This window comes from Vidua chalybeata, chromosome Z, assembly GCF_026979565.1.
Source record: "Vidua chalybeata isolate OUT-0048 chromosome Z, bVidCha1 merged haplotype, whole genome shotgun sequence".
In the NCBI taxonomy this organism is placed as follows: Eukaryota; Metazoa; Chordata; class Aves; order Passeriformes; family Viduidae; genus Vidua; species Vidua chalybeata.
In genome coordinates, this window is record NC_071570.1 from 6,662,538 (window position 1) to 6,676,546 (window position 14,009).

General features: G+C 44.0%; 1 protein-coding gene across 1 annotated transcript in view; it reads left to right on the top strand.

Annotated features, from left to right (window-relative positions):
* The first annotated feature begins 6,922 nt into the window (after nt 1-6,922).
* The window catches only part of CELF4 (CUGBP Elav-like family member 4), a 696,627-nt gene continuing 689,540 nt past the window's right edge, over nt 6,923-14,009 (top strand). The window contains exon 1 of the mRNA XM_053932292.1: nt 6,923-7,220. Within this exon, the coding sequence (XP_053788267.1) occupies nt 6,941-7,220 (280 nt within the window). The 5' untranslated portion in view covers nt 6,923-6,940. The remainder of the gene's footprint in view (nt 7,221-14,009) is intronic.

Consider the following 14,009-nt stretch of genomic DNA (forward strand, 5'->3'; position numbering starts at 1 on the left):
TTAACTTATCCCCATCTCAGATCCACCCCTTTCCCTGTTCCAGTCCGGTATCCAATTTCACTTTTTAGCTCTTTCTCAATTTGTCTCTGTTATCCTGCTTCAATCTTTAAGTGCCTTACCTGTGAGTTTACCAGCCCCAGAGATCTCAGGTCCTCTGTGCTTTCCCATAATTTATTTTCTGGTGTTTTCTTACATCATGTTTTGTGTATTAACCCCTCAGTTTTCCCTGATTTTGTACTACAGATGGTTGCCCATTAGATTTATGTCCCCTCCCATTTTTCTCTATTTTCCCAGCTTCTTCCTACTGAGAAGAAGACTGCTGTGTCTCAGCACAACCTTTTCTCCAAAGCTCTCTGTGGCTAACTGAGCCAATACAAATAAATAACCAGATAATTCTTTAACCCTGTGTCCAAATGATATTGCATTAACTATCCATATAGCTAAATGCTGTTTTCCATAAAAAAAAAAACCACATTATCCTGTCTGTAGTGCCTATTTGAAAACACCACACTGGTCTGTGATGACCTCCAAGCTGCACCCAGAAGGTACCTGGGAGGCTGGCAAGGACCAAACATGTCAAAGACTTTGCTAAGATTAAGGAAATTAATACTTTTCTTAAAGTTATAATGTGAACTTGGTTGTTCATTTCCTGGTACATGTACTATCTTTGAATCTGAATCTCAGTCTGTTCCCCATTTGAGTCCCTTTTGAATCCAACACAATGATACTCCAACCTCCTTGTCTTTCCAGATTATCTGAATTTCCCCCCAGCTGTTTCTTTTTCATTTCTACTCTAGTCTCACTGTTGGATCTCCCTGTCAGCCCCTGAAAGCAAAGGGAAGATACATTCCCTGCTTTTGTCTTAGGTATCCAGACTCCAATTTTTCCTGGCCTGTCCTGGCCCTGAGCTGCAATGACAGGAATAACTCTCTCTACTGTAGCAAACCCGGTGAGAGCCGAGTCACTGGGGAATCTGGTTTTGGAAATCTGCATCTCTAGTGAGCATCTGAGAATTGCCATTTTCCCCAGGCTTTTAATTGGCCGCTTTGGGGCAGATTTTCCCAGAGATAGCAAAAAAATCTTGAGAAAGAGCTTCACCTCCTGACAGCTCTTAGTATCATGCTGTAAAGCATGGGGACAGGAGAGCTTTTCAAAGTATCTCATTTGACTCAGTTCAAACCAGCCCAATTCTCCTATGAATTGTTCTCAGGGACAGACAAATAGCTCCAGACAAAATTTTTGAGAAATAATTAAAGAATCTGAGCTGCATGCTGGTGGCCAGCTTAGAGTTTCAGCCAAAACACGTGCAGTTTATCAAAGCTGAACAGGATTTTATTAGACTGAGGCAACCTTTTTAATTGGTGGTGCTACCAGATCCTATTAAAGTGAAATCTCCCTTCCTCACAGGGGCGCTGTAAGCATTAATTTGTTAATGACTGCACAATGATTTGATGATGAAAAGGACTGTATTAACACGAAGCATTATTGTCCCTACAATACAGGCTTGCCTGCTTTCATTACTCATTATGTACAGGGACATACCTATTATGAAAAGGGATATGGAGATAATAAACTTGATATTCTTTTCAAAGGACTAATCCAACATATTTACGGTGTGTGCAGCACAGGCAATAGGAATATTCTGGAGAGCTCTGTTTAGATGGCAGAATCCATTGTGTGGAATGTAATGACGTGCATGCATGTGTCTGCACAAATCCTGTGTCTAACATACCTACAAACACATGCATGCATGCTCTCTTCTACTTTTCTGTCCTCTATTAACCGTAGGTTTCTTTGCAGCCCTCCCTTTGCCACCTCGAACTCACCAGTGCTACTTTAATAACAAAATTCATCCATAAACAAACACTTTTTTTTTTTTTTAATAACAGCAATCCTTTTTGTTGCCTACCTTGACTACAATCCTGTGCTAAACTCCTTTGGATACAAATAATTTTTCATTTCTCTCCTCAATCAACCTTCTTAATCCTAACTAAGGCAGAGAAATAAACAAAAATGAGAACAAAACAAACAAACAAACAAACAAAACACCACCAACCTACACTGATTTATGCATTAATTCAGGGACCAATCTTGCAAATGTTCACATGGGTAATCCTTCCTCAGATGAATAATCCCTCTGACCACAGCAGAGTGATTAGCAACAATGCAGATTAAGGTTTTCAGAATCGGGCCCATGCCCTGATGCTTGCGTTCTCACCCAGAGTTTAGTGGATGATGGTCCCTCTTTTTTTGTTAGATGTTATTAGAGGCCCACATGCAGATCTCAATTATTTCATTTGATTACATAGCTAATATGCCCTGATCCTGTCAGCACTCCCTGCAAAGCCTAACAAGCTGAAGTAAACAATTCCAGCTGAGTTAGGAGACTTGGCAGGATTGGGCCCTTTAATAGCAGTTTTGAGCTGTATCTGATTTGTGATCAGAACGTCTTTGATATTAACAGTCTCATGTTTCATTTAGAAATAATCTTAATAAAAAAAAGCTACCAGAAAATCTGTGCGTACATGAGCTGCTATAGCTAGCTAGATCTAAAGAAAGAGAAATTGCTATTTAAAAACAAAAGTCACACGAATTTTTATTTCTTTGGAGCAAAACTTGCCTGCTACTTAGCTTGTCTGTTTAAAAATAAAATTCACATATATTGCTTATTTATTTGGAACAAAACCTGCCTGCAATTCTTTTTACATCGTACAATGGCTGATGGTTTTCTATGCTATGGGTCCAGGGGTTTGAAGTTCAGCAGAAGAATCCCCCTCCAGCAACCTTTTGGCCTATTCCTGCCTTTCTTCTTTACTTGTTTGTTTCCTGGAGAATGAAGACAGCCAGGACTGATGTATCGCTGTGTCCCCCTTGCCTGCACCACACGGTGTTCATTAAAAACTTGCTGCTAGCAAGGGCCTGATCCAGCCCTCCTGGAAGTCATTGGAAAGCTGTCTATTGACGTCATGGGGACGAGGAGCATACTAATGCATGCAAGTACCTTTACTAATGCGGCCAGTCCTGTTAACAACACCGAAGTTGTTCACAGGATTAACAGCAATCAATCAAGCCCTTTGAAAGGCACATTAAAAGCCAAAGCCTGGTCTGCAAGCCCTTTCTGACAGGAGGTGTGTTTATACCTGTGACTGGTCCTGCTGCATCCTTCTGCTCCCGGCCTGGCTGTGCCCGTGCCTTTTTCCAGCCGTGTGAATTTGGGGTAGCACTTCTTCTGAGGAGATAAAAATTGATGGCCATCTACCCCCCAAAATAAATGGTGCTGTGTTCTAAGAAAAAAAAAAAATTAAAAAAAAAGACATTCATCCGAGTAAGAAGTAGGAGAAAATGGGGTTGCAAATGGCTGTGGGAGGGGGCTGCTTTTTCCCTGCAAGTACGGGGAAAAAAAAAAAAAAAAAAAGAAAAAAGAAAAAAAAAAGTGAAGTGCTTTATTTTGGTCCCAAGCAGATAGATAATTTTTACTCTCCTGGAAAAACTGAAGCCTGTTACAAAAGACCTTATCCTTACAAAATTCCTGCGGACTTCTCTGCTTCTGGATTGCTGAACTGGACCCACTGTGATTACACTGGGAACATTTCTCACTGGGGAACTGTTCAGCAAAAGCTGGTTTATAGATAACAATTTCACTCCTCCTTTGCCTGTATCTGTTTAAAATCTGCTACAGCCCCTTGTACATGTGTAAAGGTGCTTATGGGGTATAGCTTATTTCCACCCACAGCAGCAGCTGTGTTCATCTTGGAGCCCTTGTAGCAATATTTGTGTCCGTATTATTTCATCCTGCCACCCCTCACAGCTGTGCCTGTGCACCAGGGGGCTGTACTTGAACAGCATCCATTTCTAAATGACTATACTTACGGCTCTGTGAAAACGGGGCGTGGACCAGCTCAAAGTTTTAAAAAATAGAGATTGTTATAAAAGGGACACCCGCACTGAGCAGCAAAAATACTCTTTTTACTGGCCTGTTCTTTTTAATTGGTTTTCATTTGGGATAAGCCGTGATTGCAGGCAGAGTGGCCTGCCCGTGGACAAGGTGTTAACAGAGCTATCCCTGGGATGGATCAGTGCCGGATGTTGTTTCACTTTTCACTGTAGTGGATATTTCTTCTTTAAAAAATAAAGGTTTAGTCCTCCTGGTTCTATCACGGGTGTGGTTTCAAGATCAGAAAGAGTGGATATTAGGATTTTTAAGGGACGGGGTGGGGGGGGAGAGGAGGGCTGAAAGATTTTGTTTCATGTGGGTTTTGTTGTTGTTGTCACTCTTTTATCACAGTCCAAGGCACAAGGCAGGATTTGAAAACAGGTGAGTCACGGGGCTGGGAATTTGGGAGTGGGGCTATGTGAGGGTTCTACCCTCCCCGCAGCTCCCGGGCTCTCACATCTCCGTGTTTGTAGCCTTTAAAGGTTGCAGGAGTGTGCCCAGGAAGGGAAGACGGGCAGACCAGCCCCCTCACCCCCCCGGCTTGGACCCCCGTACACGGCACGCCTGGTCAGACGGCAGACAATGCGCGGTGCCTGCCACCAGCCCGGCACCAGGCGGCTGACAGCCGCTGCTGCCCGTCAGCGCCCAGAGATATTTAAAGAGCCGTAAAAGGCAGCGCAGGCTGCCGGGGGCTCCGCACGGGTGTTGCCCCCAGGTGCGGGCCCCCGAAGGGTGGGATGGGGAGGCTCCTCGGGGCCGGTCCCGTCCCTCCCCCCGCCCGCAGCGCTCCCCTCGCAGGGATCGGCGGTGGCCCCGGAGAGGGGCGCAGTCCTGCTGCCCCCCGATCCACCCCCGCTGCTCTGCTGACAGGACACGGGAGAACTCTCAGACACAGGAGTAGCTGGAATAGCCGAGCCACCTGCAATGGGGTGATTTTCTTTTTTTAAGGTTTTTTTTTTTAACGGGAGGCGGAGGGGACGGAGGACGGTGGCGGGGGGCGGGGGGGGGGGGGGGAGGGTGTTGACAGGACACTGCCTTCTTTATTAAAACAAAAGCCAAATAAAGTGGTAAGGCGGTAAAGCTTGCTCTTTTCTTTTGTTTGTTTGCTTGTTTGCTTGTTTTTAAAACAGAAATGAAAAAAAAAAAAAAAAAAAATCCCGGTCAGTAAAACAGGCAGGAAGGTTGAAAATTTTAAACTAATAACCTCCTTCCTCCTCGGCTGTCCCTTCCGTCGGCAGTCACACGTGTTACCTGCGCTCCCGGGGGACGGGCGGCCGGGGGAGTCCCGCTCCCAGCCCGCCCCCCCTTCCCCAACTCCCCGGGGCCTCCGCCGCCTCCGCCGCGGGGCTCAGCCGGCGGCGCCGGGAACAATGGCCGGGGCCCCGCGGGGCCGGGGCGGCGGGGGCGGCGGACACCCCCGGGGCGAGCGACCAGAGCCGGGAGGCCAGCGGCTGCAGCCCGCCCGGCAGGGGAGAGGGGGTTCAGGCCAGGTAACTCGCAGGGCTGCTCCGAGCTCGCCTGCTGGTGTTCCTCCGAGCTTCGTCCCCGCACGGCTCGCACGGGAAGCGGGAGAACCAGAGAAAAGGGAAAGGCAAGAGAAAAGAACAAGGGGAAAATTGCTCTGGGCGCACGCAGAGCCGTGTTTCGTTACTGTCCGGATTGCTGTTATTATTATTTGGGGGACAAGGGGGAGTTGTGTCCTTAATCCGAGGCTCCCTGCCCTCCCCACCCCCAGATGCTATGAAAAAAAGAGCTGATTTCGTCTCCACCATACAGTACACTTTGTCTGGAGAGCATTGTTCGGACAAGCAACTCCCGATCACTGATGATTACAAAATACGATTTGTGTTTCCTCAGAGACAGACAAAATATCCTGATGGTTTGAAAGTCAGGCAAGAAAACCTTACTTAATCAATCCCTTTCCAATATACACACGCACATACACACACAGCCCGTATAGGAGATAACGCCCGCACTGACTATACATAACATAAATATCGGCAGCACAAAAATTAACAGTCATTTCGATATTTTTCGACTCTCTTCAAAGCGCTACAATAATATAGTTTGTGCTTTTCTAGTTTGATGTCATCCTCAGTAACATAATTTATATTAAAAAAAAGAGCTTAAAGAGCATGCATTTTTTTTTTTTTTAGATGCAACATGAACAGATATAGTAAAGAGAGCTTGTAACATCACAATCACAACAACAACAGCAAAAGCAACCTCTGAGCCGGGGGGTTCATCCGTATCTGAACTGCTTTTTATTATCATTTGCGAAATTAGAATAAGAGTAAATAATAAGTAAGAGGCATCATCATAACAGAAAGAAGTCAGAACACCTTGGGTTTGGTTTTTTTTCCCCTCTCAAATAAAAAGGCAGATTTCCCGATGATCACTGAAATTATAACGACAGCGATTGATCGGAGGGCTTGCAAAGGAAAAGGAAAAAAAAAAATCATCATCATTGGTCCTAAAAACGCAACCGTTCCCCTTTGCTCACTTGGCACAATAGAAATTGACTGTCTCTCAAAGAGCCATGCGCCTAGTGCTATTTATAGCCAGGGGCTGTGTTGGAAGATACCATTAAGCCTCTGCCGGGCAGACAGACAGGGGGGTGGTTGGATGGGAGGAGGGGGTTTAGCCAGAGTAGAGGCAAAAGCAATCCCCCACCCCTAGCCTCCCTTCCCCGTACACACACACATCCACACACTCACACCCCACCCCCTAGTCTGGCTGGGAATTTGAACCGATCCAGCCTGTTTAAACGGAAAGGACACAGATCTTCAATGTAAAAAAAAAATCAGATCAGACCCAGAGAGAGAGAGAGAGAGAGAGAGAGAGAGAGACAGAGAGGGAGGAGTGTGTGTGTGTGTGAGTGTGTGTGTGTGTGTGTGTGAAAGAGGGAGAGGGAGCGAGAGAGCGAGAGAGAGGGAGAGAGAGAGGGAGAGAGAGGGAGGGAGAGAGAAAAGAAGAGGGGGAAAAAAAGGAAAGAAGATTTTCTCTATGTATATAAAGATGGCCACGTTAGCAAACGGACAACCAGACAATACCAGCCTGAGTAGCAATCACAGCAACCCCAGCACCAACGGGCATATGAACGGATTAAACCATAGTCCCGGAAACCCATCCACCATCCCAATGAAGGACCACGATGCCATTAAGCTCTTTATTGGGCAGATCCCCCGTAACCTGGACGAGAAAGACCTCAAACCGCTCTTCGAGGAGTTCGGGAAGATCTATGAACTGACGGTGCTGAAGGACAGGTTCACTGGCATGCACAAAGGTGAGTTACCTCCTGAACTTTCCCGGGAGAGATCGAGAGAGAAAGGCAGGCTCCCTCTCTCTCCCTAGCTCTCTCTTTCTCTCTCTCTTTCCTTTCGATTTCATTTCATTTTATTTCATTTTTGGTTGGCCCGGGGGCGGAGGCGGCAGGCTGGGGGGGCAGGGAAAGAAATAATAGACCCATCCTGGGAAGAGAGGAGCGAGAGTCAGGGCAGGGAGTCAGCTCCGTCTGGCTTATTTATTAGTATTTTTATTTCTTTCCCCGCTTTTTTGGGGGGGTGAGAGGCAGCTCCCGGGGAGCGCCGGGCGAGCGGCGGCGCGGGCGCGGGGCCGGCGGCATCTGTCCGCGGTGCTGAAGCCGGAGCGAGTGCTCTGTATTTACCTTCGAGCCGCTCTTCGTCAGCCCAGGGGTGTGTGTGTCCGTCTGTCTGTCCCTGGGTTTGCTGGCAACCCCGATTTTACAACTGTTCCGTATCTTGCACCGGAGGCTTTTTCATTTCTTCTTTTTTTTTTTTTTTTTTTTTTTCCTTTCTTTTTTCTTTTTTTTTTTTTCCTTAATTTTTTGGTATTTTTTTTTTTTTATTTTTATACTGTCACATTTATTATTTGTAGTCCTCTACAAAGCAAGAAGTGGAGGAAAGTGAGTTGCTCCGGGGGGACTATTTCATTTTGGTCCTATTCAACACGGGAACAGGGATATAAACAACAATAAAGAAGCCCATCTCAAGTGGGGCAGGGGTGTGTGCACAAAATCACGGAATGTGTGCTTATGTGGGAGAAGGCAAGACAGAAAGGACAGGTGGCAGCTTAGTTCCAGAGGGAAGAATTCTCTGACCAGGCATATTCCAAGCACTACTTTAATGTGCCTGAAGTCCATGCCGGGAACTTTTTAGGTTTTCTCTAAAGGTAGTGGTGATGTACTCCTCACACGATGCCTCACTTGCTCCATCTCTGCCCGCTCATTTCCCTGCTCAGCTTAGGCTCTCTGGAGGTGCCTATCAGATTAGATGGTGCTCCGTTTTGGGGGTGGGGGAGGGTGTGTGTAGTGGGGGAGAGATGCTCAAATCCTGGGGTAGGAAAGTAGGACTTGCAGGGAGGAAGTTGAAGCTAATTTGCATGGTAGCCCCTCTTAGAAACAAGAGAAAACCAGAAGTGATATTAACTCAGATTCCGTATACATGTGTGTGAATGTGTTTTTATATTTATTTTTTAAAAAGAAAAGGGAAAAGAAAAGACCGGGTCAGAAGTGATTGGGGTGTGACTCCAGATTTAGTGCAGGAGGAGAAAGGGTTTTGCATGGGGCCACAGGGAGAGTGGAAGTTGTATCTTTTACAGGACAGCTTCAGTACCAGTGTCTAGTCCAGCTTGGCAGACTCGTGGCAGTGACAGTCACCAGTAATGGCATTACTGGCTTCCCAGATTTCCAGATGCCTTGGCGAGTTGTAAATCTTAAACTTAACGGCATGTTCAGCAGGCATCTCTTCCCCCTTCCCACTCATTCCCTTCCTTGCTTCCACTCTCAGGAAATGCAAATGAAAATATACCCTGACAGTGCAAAGTACCAGTTCTACACAGGCTAGAAAAAATGTCCAGGGCTTGGGGACTAGGGACTCAGGCTAAGTTATAAGGTATTTCTCCCATCCTTACTTGCCGGTCGCTTCAAACACCCTTCTCATTTTTAAAATGATCAGTGCAGCTCTTTTGAACCTTGCTTTCTTTTCAGACTGTCTTCCTAGAAGCCACAGCAAGGTCTGCTTGGCATTATTTAAACATGACACTCATACTATAATAATTATTAATAATAGCAATAAAAATAATAGTAAGAAGTGCAGTGAAGGAAAGGTCCTGAGAGATTTCGTCTAATAGTGAGAGTAGACACTGAGATCATGTGTGTGTGCGCATGTGTTTGCAAAAAATTATCTAAGGTTTCTGTAAAATAAAAATAACAGCAGTAAAAGCTACACCGAAGAGAATCAGTCAACATAGTGTAGAGGAAATCTTTGAGCTAACACTTCGATAAAGTATTTTTTTTTTTGGTAGTGGGGGGTTACTGTGATTTGTTGATGAGATTTTATTCTTTTGTTATGCTTTGTCTAAACCTGAAATTAATCATTCTGTGTGCTAACTTCAATTTCTATTTCACAGATTTGAGTTCTCCCTCTTTCAGTTCAGTGTTGCTTTTACTGTATGCCTGTATTCACAGAGACAAACTCAGGAAGGGGGAGAGAGAGAGAGAAGGGGAGAGAGAGAGAGAGAGAGAGAGAGAGAGAGAGAGAGAGAGAGAGAATGGAGAGAAAGAGGGATCATTTATCTTGCTTGGATGTGTTTAACACATATCCCTGAATTAAGCAAGATACTAACTTCATTTCCCTTCATTTCATTTCTGTTGTAAAGCTGCAACCTAGGAAAAAAGCCAGGTGGGGAATCTTGTCACCTCATCAAACCAAATTGCATGAGTGCATCTCAAAACAAACAGTCATTTTTAACATGCTATAAGTTTTGGACTTTTGAAAGAAAATTTATGATGATGATTGTTATTTTGCGGGCTAGGGTTTGAGCGAGGGTTCAATAGACACTGAGTTGCCAGCATTTCAGAGATCGGTTTTATTTAGTACATCCGAGAAGAGTTTGAACTCCTTTCTAGCAATGCCGCTGATTTATTAGCTAATCCTGATAAAAATGTGCCTCTGGCTACCTGAAAAAAAATTACTTTCTTGCCAGTAGTGATTAATTACTATTAAGTCAAAAGGCGTGATGGGGCTTTGAAGGATGAGGGTTGTGTTTGGCTTTTTTTATTATTATTTTATTCATTTTATTTCATTTATAATCTATTTTTTCTCTCTTCCCTTCTCTAAATGCAGTCATGTGAAGCATTGTATTCACTCAGATGTCCTTATTTTGGCTTTGCTTTGCAGGCATAGGTGAAGAATTGCATAAAGATAGTCCAACTTGGCTCACAGGGGTAGGTTGGCAATACAAAACCCCAAGATGCTTTCCATAAGAGATGCATAATGCTTATACATTAATTGATCCATCACTCTCAGTTGATTTCATTCCTAATTCAGGGGATGAGGATGTGGCAGTGGAACACCTTAAGGGTTAATAGTAGGCTGTAGTTTATTTAAGTGTGCGGAGAGCAAACCTTGGGTGTAGAGGGGGAGAAGGTGGGACTGTTCTGGGAGGAGGGAAGAGAGAGGAATTAGCTTAAAGTAAAAAAAAAAACAGCAACCGGAGTAATTTCAGGTGTAAATCCATTGAAACGAGATCAAAGGATGTGTATTCTTGAAAATATTATGAAGATATCCTATTGAGGTGCCCCCGTATAGCAGGAGGAAATTGAAAATTAAGAACCTAAAGTACATTACTATGACCTCCTCCAAGAAAAACTATCACAAAATGAGAGTGAAGTCCCAGGTTCTCCCACCAGCAGCTCTGGCTGATACCAGTACAGACACCAGGAAAGAGGCAGGGGATTATGATTCTTTTGCAGATACACAAAGAGAGAAAGGGTACGGGGGAAACAGCATGTGGGGGAAGGCGGGAAATGCTTGCCAGATCCCCGAGAAAATAAGCTTTCATGGCACGAGCATAGCTACTGCATATTTCCCCCATCCTCGCTTCTCTCCACACGGGGCAGGAACAGGCTCCTGCTCTGGTACTTTGCTGAAGGGTTGGGAAGAGGCTATGTGCTGAGATCCACGGGTAGAAATCTACCGAGGCTGAGCTGACCCACCCACGCGCTCACACATACACGCACACACATGCACTGAGTTAACTAATCACACTTTAACAATTTAGCAAGACATTCATTCATAACTTCCCCCCATCTTATCTAGCTGTGGAGTGTGCTTAAAGGCTGAGTTACTGGGAGATATAAAGGTTAGTGCTCTCAGGACAGCCATATTATAATGCATTATCTTTGAAGTCATTTAAGGCCAATTTAAGTGTTATTTAGTATAATATTTATGAATTAATGTTATCTAAATATAGGACTGTCCCCATAGGTTTAAACAGTCTTTTCTACTGAAGCTTGCTTGTACCCAAGGCCTGGGAAATGTTTTAATTTAAAACACACAGGTCTCCATAATATTCTATTTAGGAAGTCAGAAGAAATCAGCATTCCACACTTAACTGAGATTTACTGAAACACATGCGGGTGAATGCACTTAAAGTGCGGAGATAGTGTGCACTGGGAAAGCAGGAGTTTGCACAGACTTGATACCAACAGCACTCTTTCAACCCTTATTTAGGGGTGGGAAAAGCACAAATCCCCCAAAACCTTATTGAAATCCATTGCTGCAGTCCCGTGGTTGGGGTGTTTTTCCTACCTGACCCGAACCTCACTCTGTAAGCATTCAATGCAGATAGAAAAATGCAGTATGAAACGAATAGTTTAGTTCTTTTACAGATTTACCTTCTTAAAAGTATAAATAATTTTGAAATCTAAGACACCTCTGGAGTAGAAAAACAAGGCCTCCATTCATTATATTCCATTCTGTTTGATTACAAAGATAGATAACAGAAAAATTTAAAACCTTGTTAAGTTTAAGGATGTTTATGAAGGTTTTGGATATGTCAGAAATTCAAATGCGCAATGAAAATGAGCATTCCGTTAAGATGATGTGTATGTTTATATGCAGAACTGTATAGATTTGTGTGTGTGTACATACAGAAAAAGAGATGTGTGCACATTCATGTGTACAGCCTTTGGGAAATGGAAATGTAGTTGAAAAGAAGCACAACGCAATACAGGTGCTGAATAAACTCCTCCATAATTGAAACATAAGACTTGCCTGTCTGAAAGCAACACATACAGCATTTAGTATGGTAGTAAACCAAACAAGTTTTAGGGAGGTAAAGCACAAACAAACTGGAATAAAACAGAGGAGACTTTAAACCTTAGGTCTAAAGAACATCCCCTTAAAACAATCACAATGCAATTTGATACTTTGATGGAAGAGAGGAAAAAAGCAACCCCCTATTCATTAAAATTTCCTGTATATATGAGCATCTATGTGTTTTGAAAATGTCAAACAGATAGCCCAGATTGCTCCCTAAATTAGAAGGGTACATGTTAACTCTTTTTTTTCAGGGGTCTGGACATGGATTCTGGTTTCTAAAAGCAGCTGCAGCCAGATATGAAGCTGTTGTTACGGTTGTGTCAGCATTTCCAACACAAACTCTAATTTTCTGGGATCTCTTGCTTGCCTGTCAAGTTTTGCACTGAAAGCTGTTCCTCAGCTAGTCCCACTACCATATGAACTAATCATCCTTTCAAGATGGATTTGTTTAAAAGTTACATTAATGCGGAAAAAAAGAAAGAAATTAAAGTTTGTGTGTCCACAGCTTTTGTTTCTTCTCTTACATTTCTCCAGTTTAGACTTACATTTCTTACACTTTTACAGATTACAATTGCTTCTATCCCTCAATATCTACATATACTGGTGCCTTTGGGCATTTTATGGAATAAAAAAGGGTACTTTTTGTCCCTAAAAAAAAACCATAGGAACAACCAAATTTCATACTATTTATTTGTCCCTACCAAGGTTTTAATTAAGGGGTGAATCAGAAATTCATTAATTTCTGCAAGAAATAATAGGAATGGAGGGCAGTTTGGTTAATTTTATGTAATTTTTTTCCCATATCGAGCCAAAAAAATCGGAAATTTCAGCACTGAAGTAGAGGGAAAAACTGAGGATCCTTGTCATCTTGCATGAGAAGCGTGGTTCATCTGGTCCTGTATCCCGCATCTGCTAGTGGCCAGTGCCACCGGCAGGGCTTTCTTCAGCAGAGAATTCAAATTGCATAGCATAATAAAAGCCAGGCAGGTGATGGAATAGTCTTTTGAAGGAGATTGTCGGAAAGCACCTGGAAATTTTGTCTGGGCAAAGAGTGAGCGAGATTGCGGGAAGTGTCTTGTGCTCAACCGAAAAGTGGTTTGTCCCTGTCAGGGAGGGCAGGCAGAGAACTCTCTGTCCATGGTGGTGAAGAGCTAGGGACAGAAGGGTGATCAAGGAGGGTCTCCTCCAGCCTAAAGAGCTGGAAGTACGCAGCCACATTTTTCAACAAGACATCAGGGTGTTTTTATATCATGCATACCCTGTGTGCATGCACACCAGCCAGCCGCACTGACCCGACAGACCATAGCGACACTAAAGGAGCTGTTACTGTCCCTCCTGTCAATCAAGTGTGAACTGAGGTGGTTGTATGTGACAGGCAGTAATGGTTCCAAGGGAGAAAAAGTGGGGGAGATGATCTAGGCTGTTGGACCGCTTACCTGCATTTAAAAAAGAGAGAAAGCATCAGATGCCCAAAAACCCATGCAGGTGTTAGCTCTAGCTTCAAAGTAATATTCCAAAAAAGCAGGGGGCTGCAAAGCTCAACATGACCTGTCCATCAAGCACTGTATAGTTTCTGCCCCATAACAGTTTGCACTAAGCAAGTGAGGTATTAAGGAAGCTAAGTTGAATCCTGACTTTAACAAATAGCTGGTGCTTCATTAATCCCTGCGTCACCTTTACTTCGGGAGCAAAGGTCTGTTACCTGCTTGCTGGACAGAGCGCAGTGAGAATTCTGCCATCGCTTAGGTGGCTTCACGTTTGGAAATCCTGCTGCAGGTTTGCACTTATTCAGTGTTTTACATCCCCTTTAAAATTCTGGATTTGGGGTTTACATAGCAAACCTCAACACTTGCAGCTACTGCTACTAATTTCTGTGCTTGCTGGCTTGTCCCTTAACTTAGCTTTACTTCTGTAAGTGAAACTAAAACTAAAACAAAGCTAAGGAACTG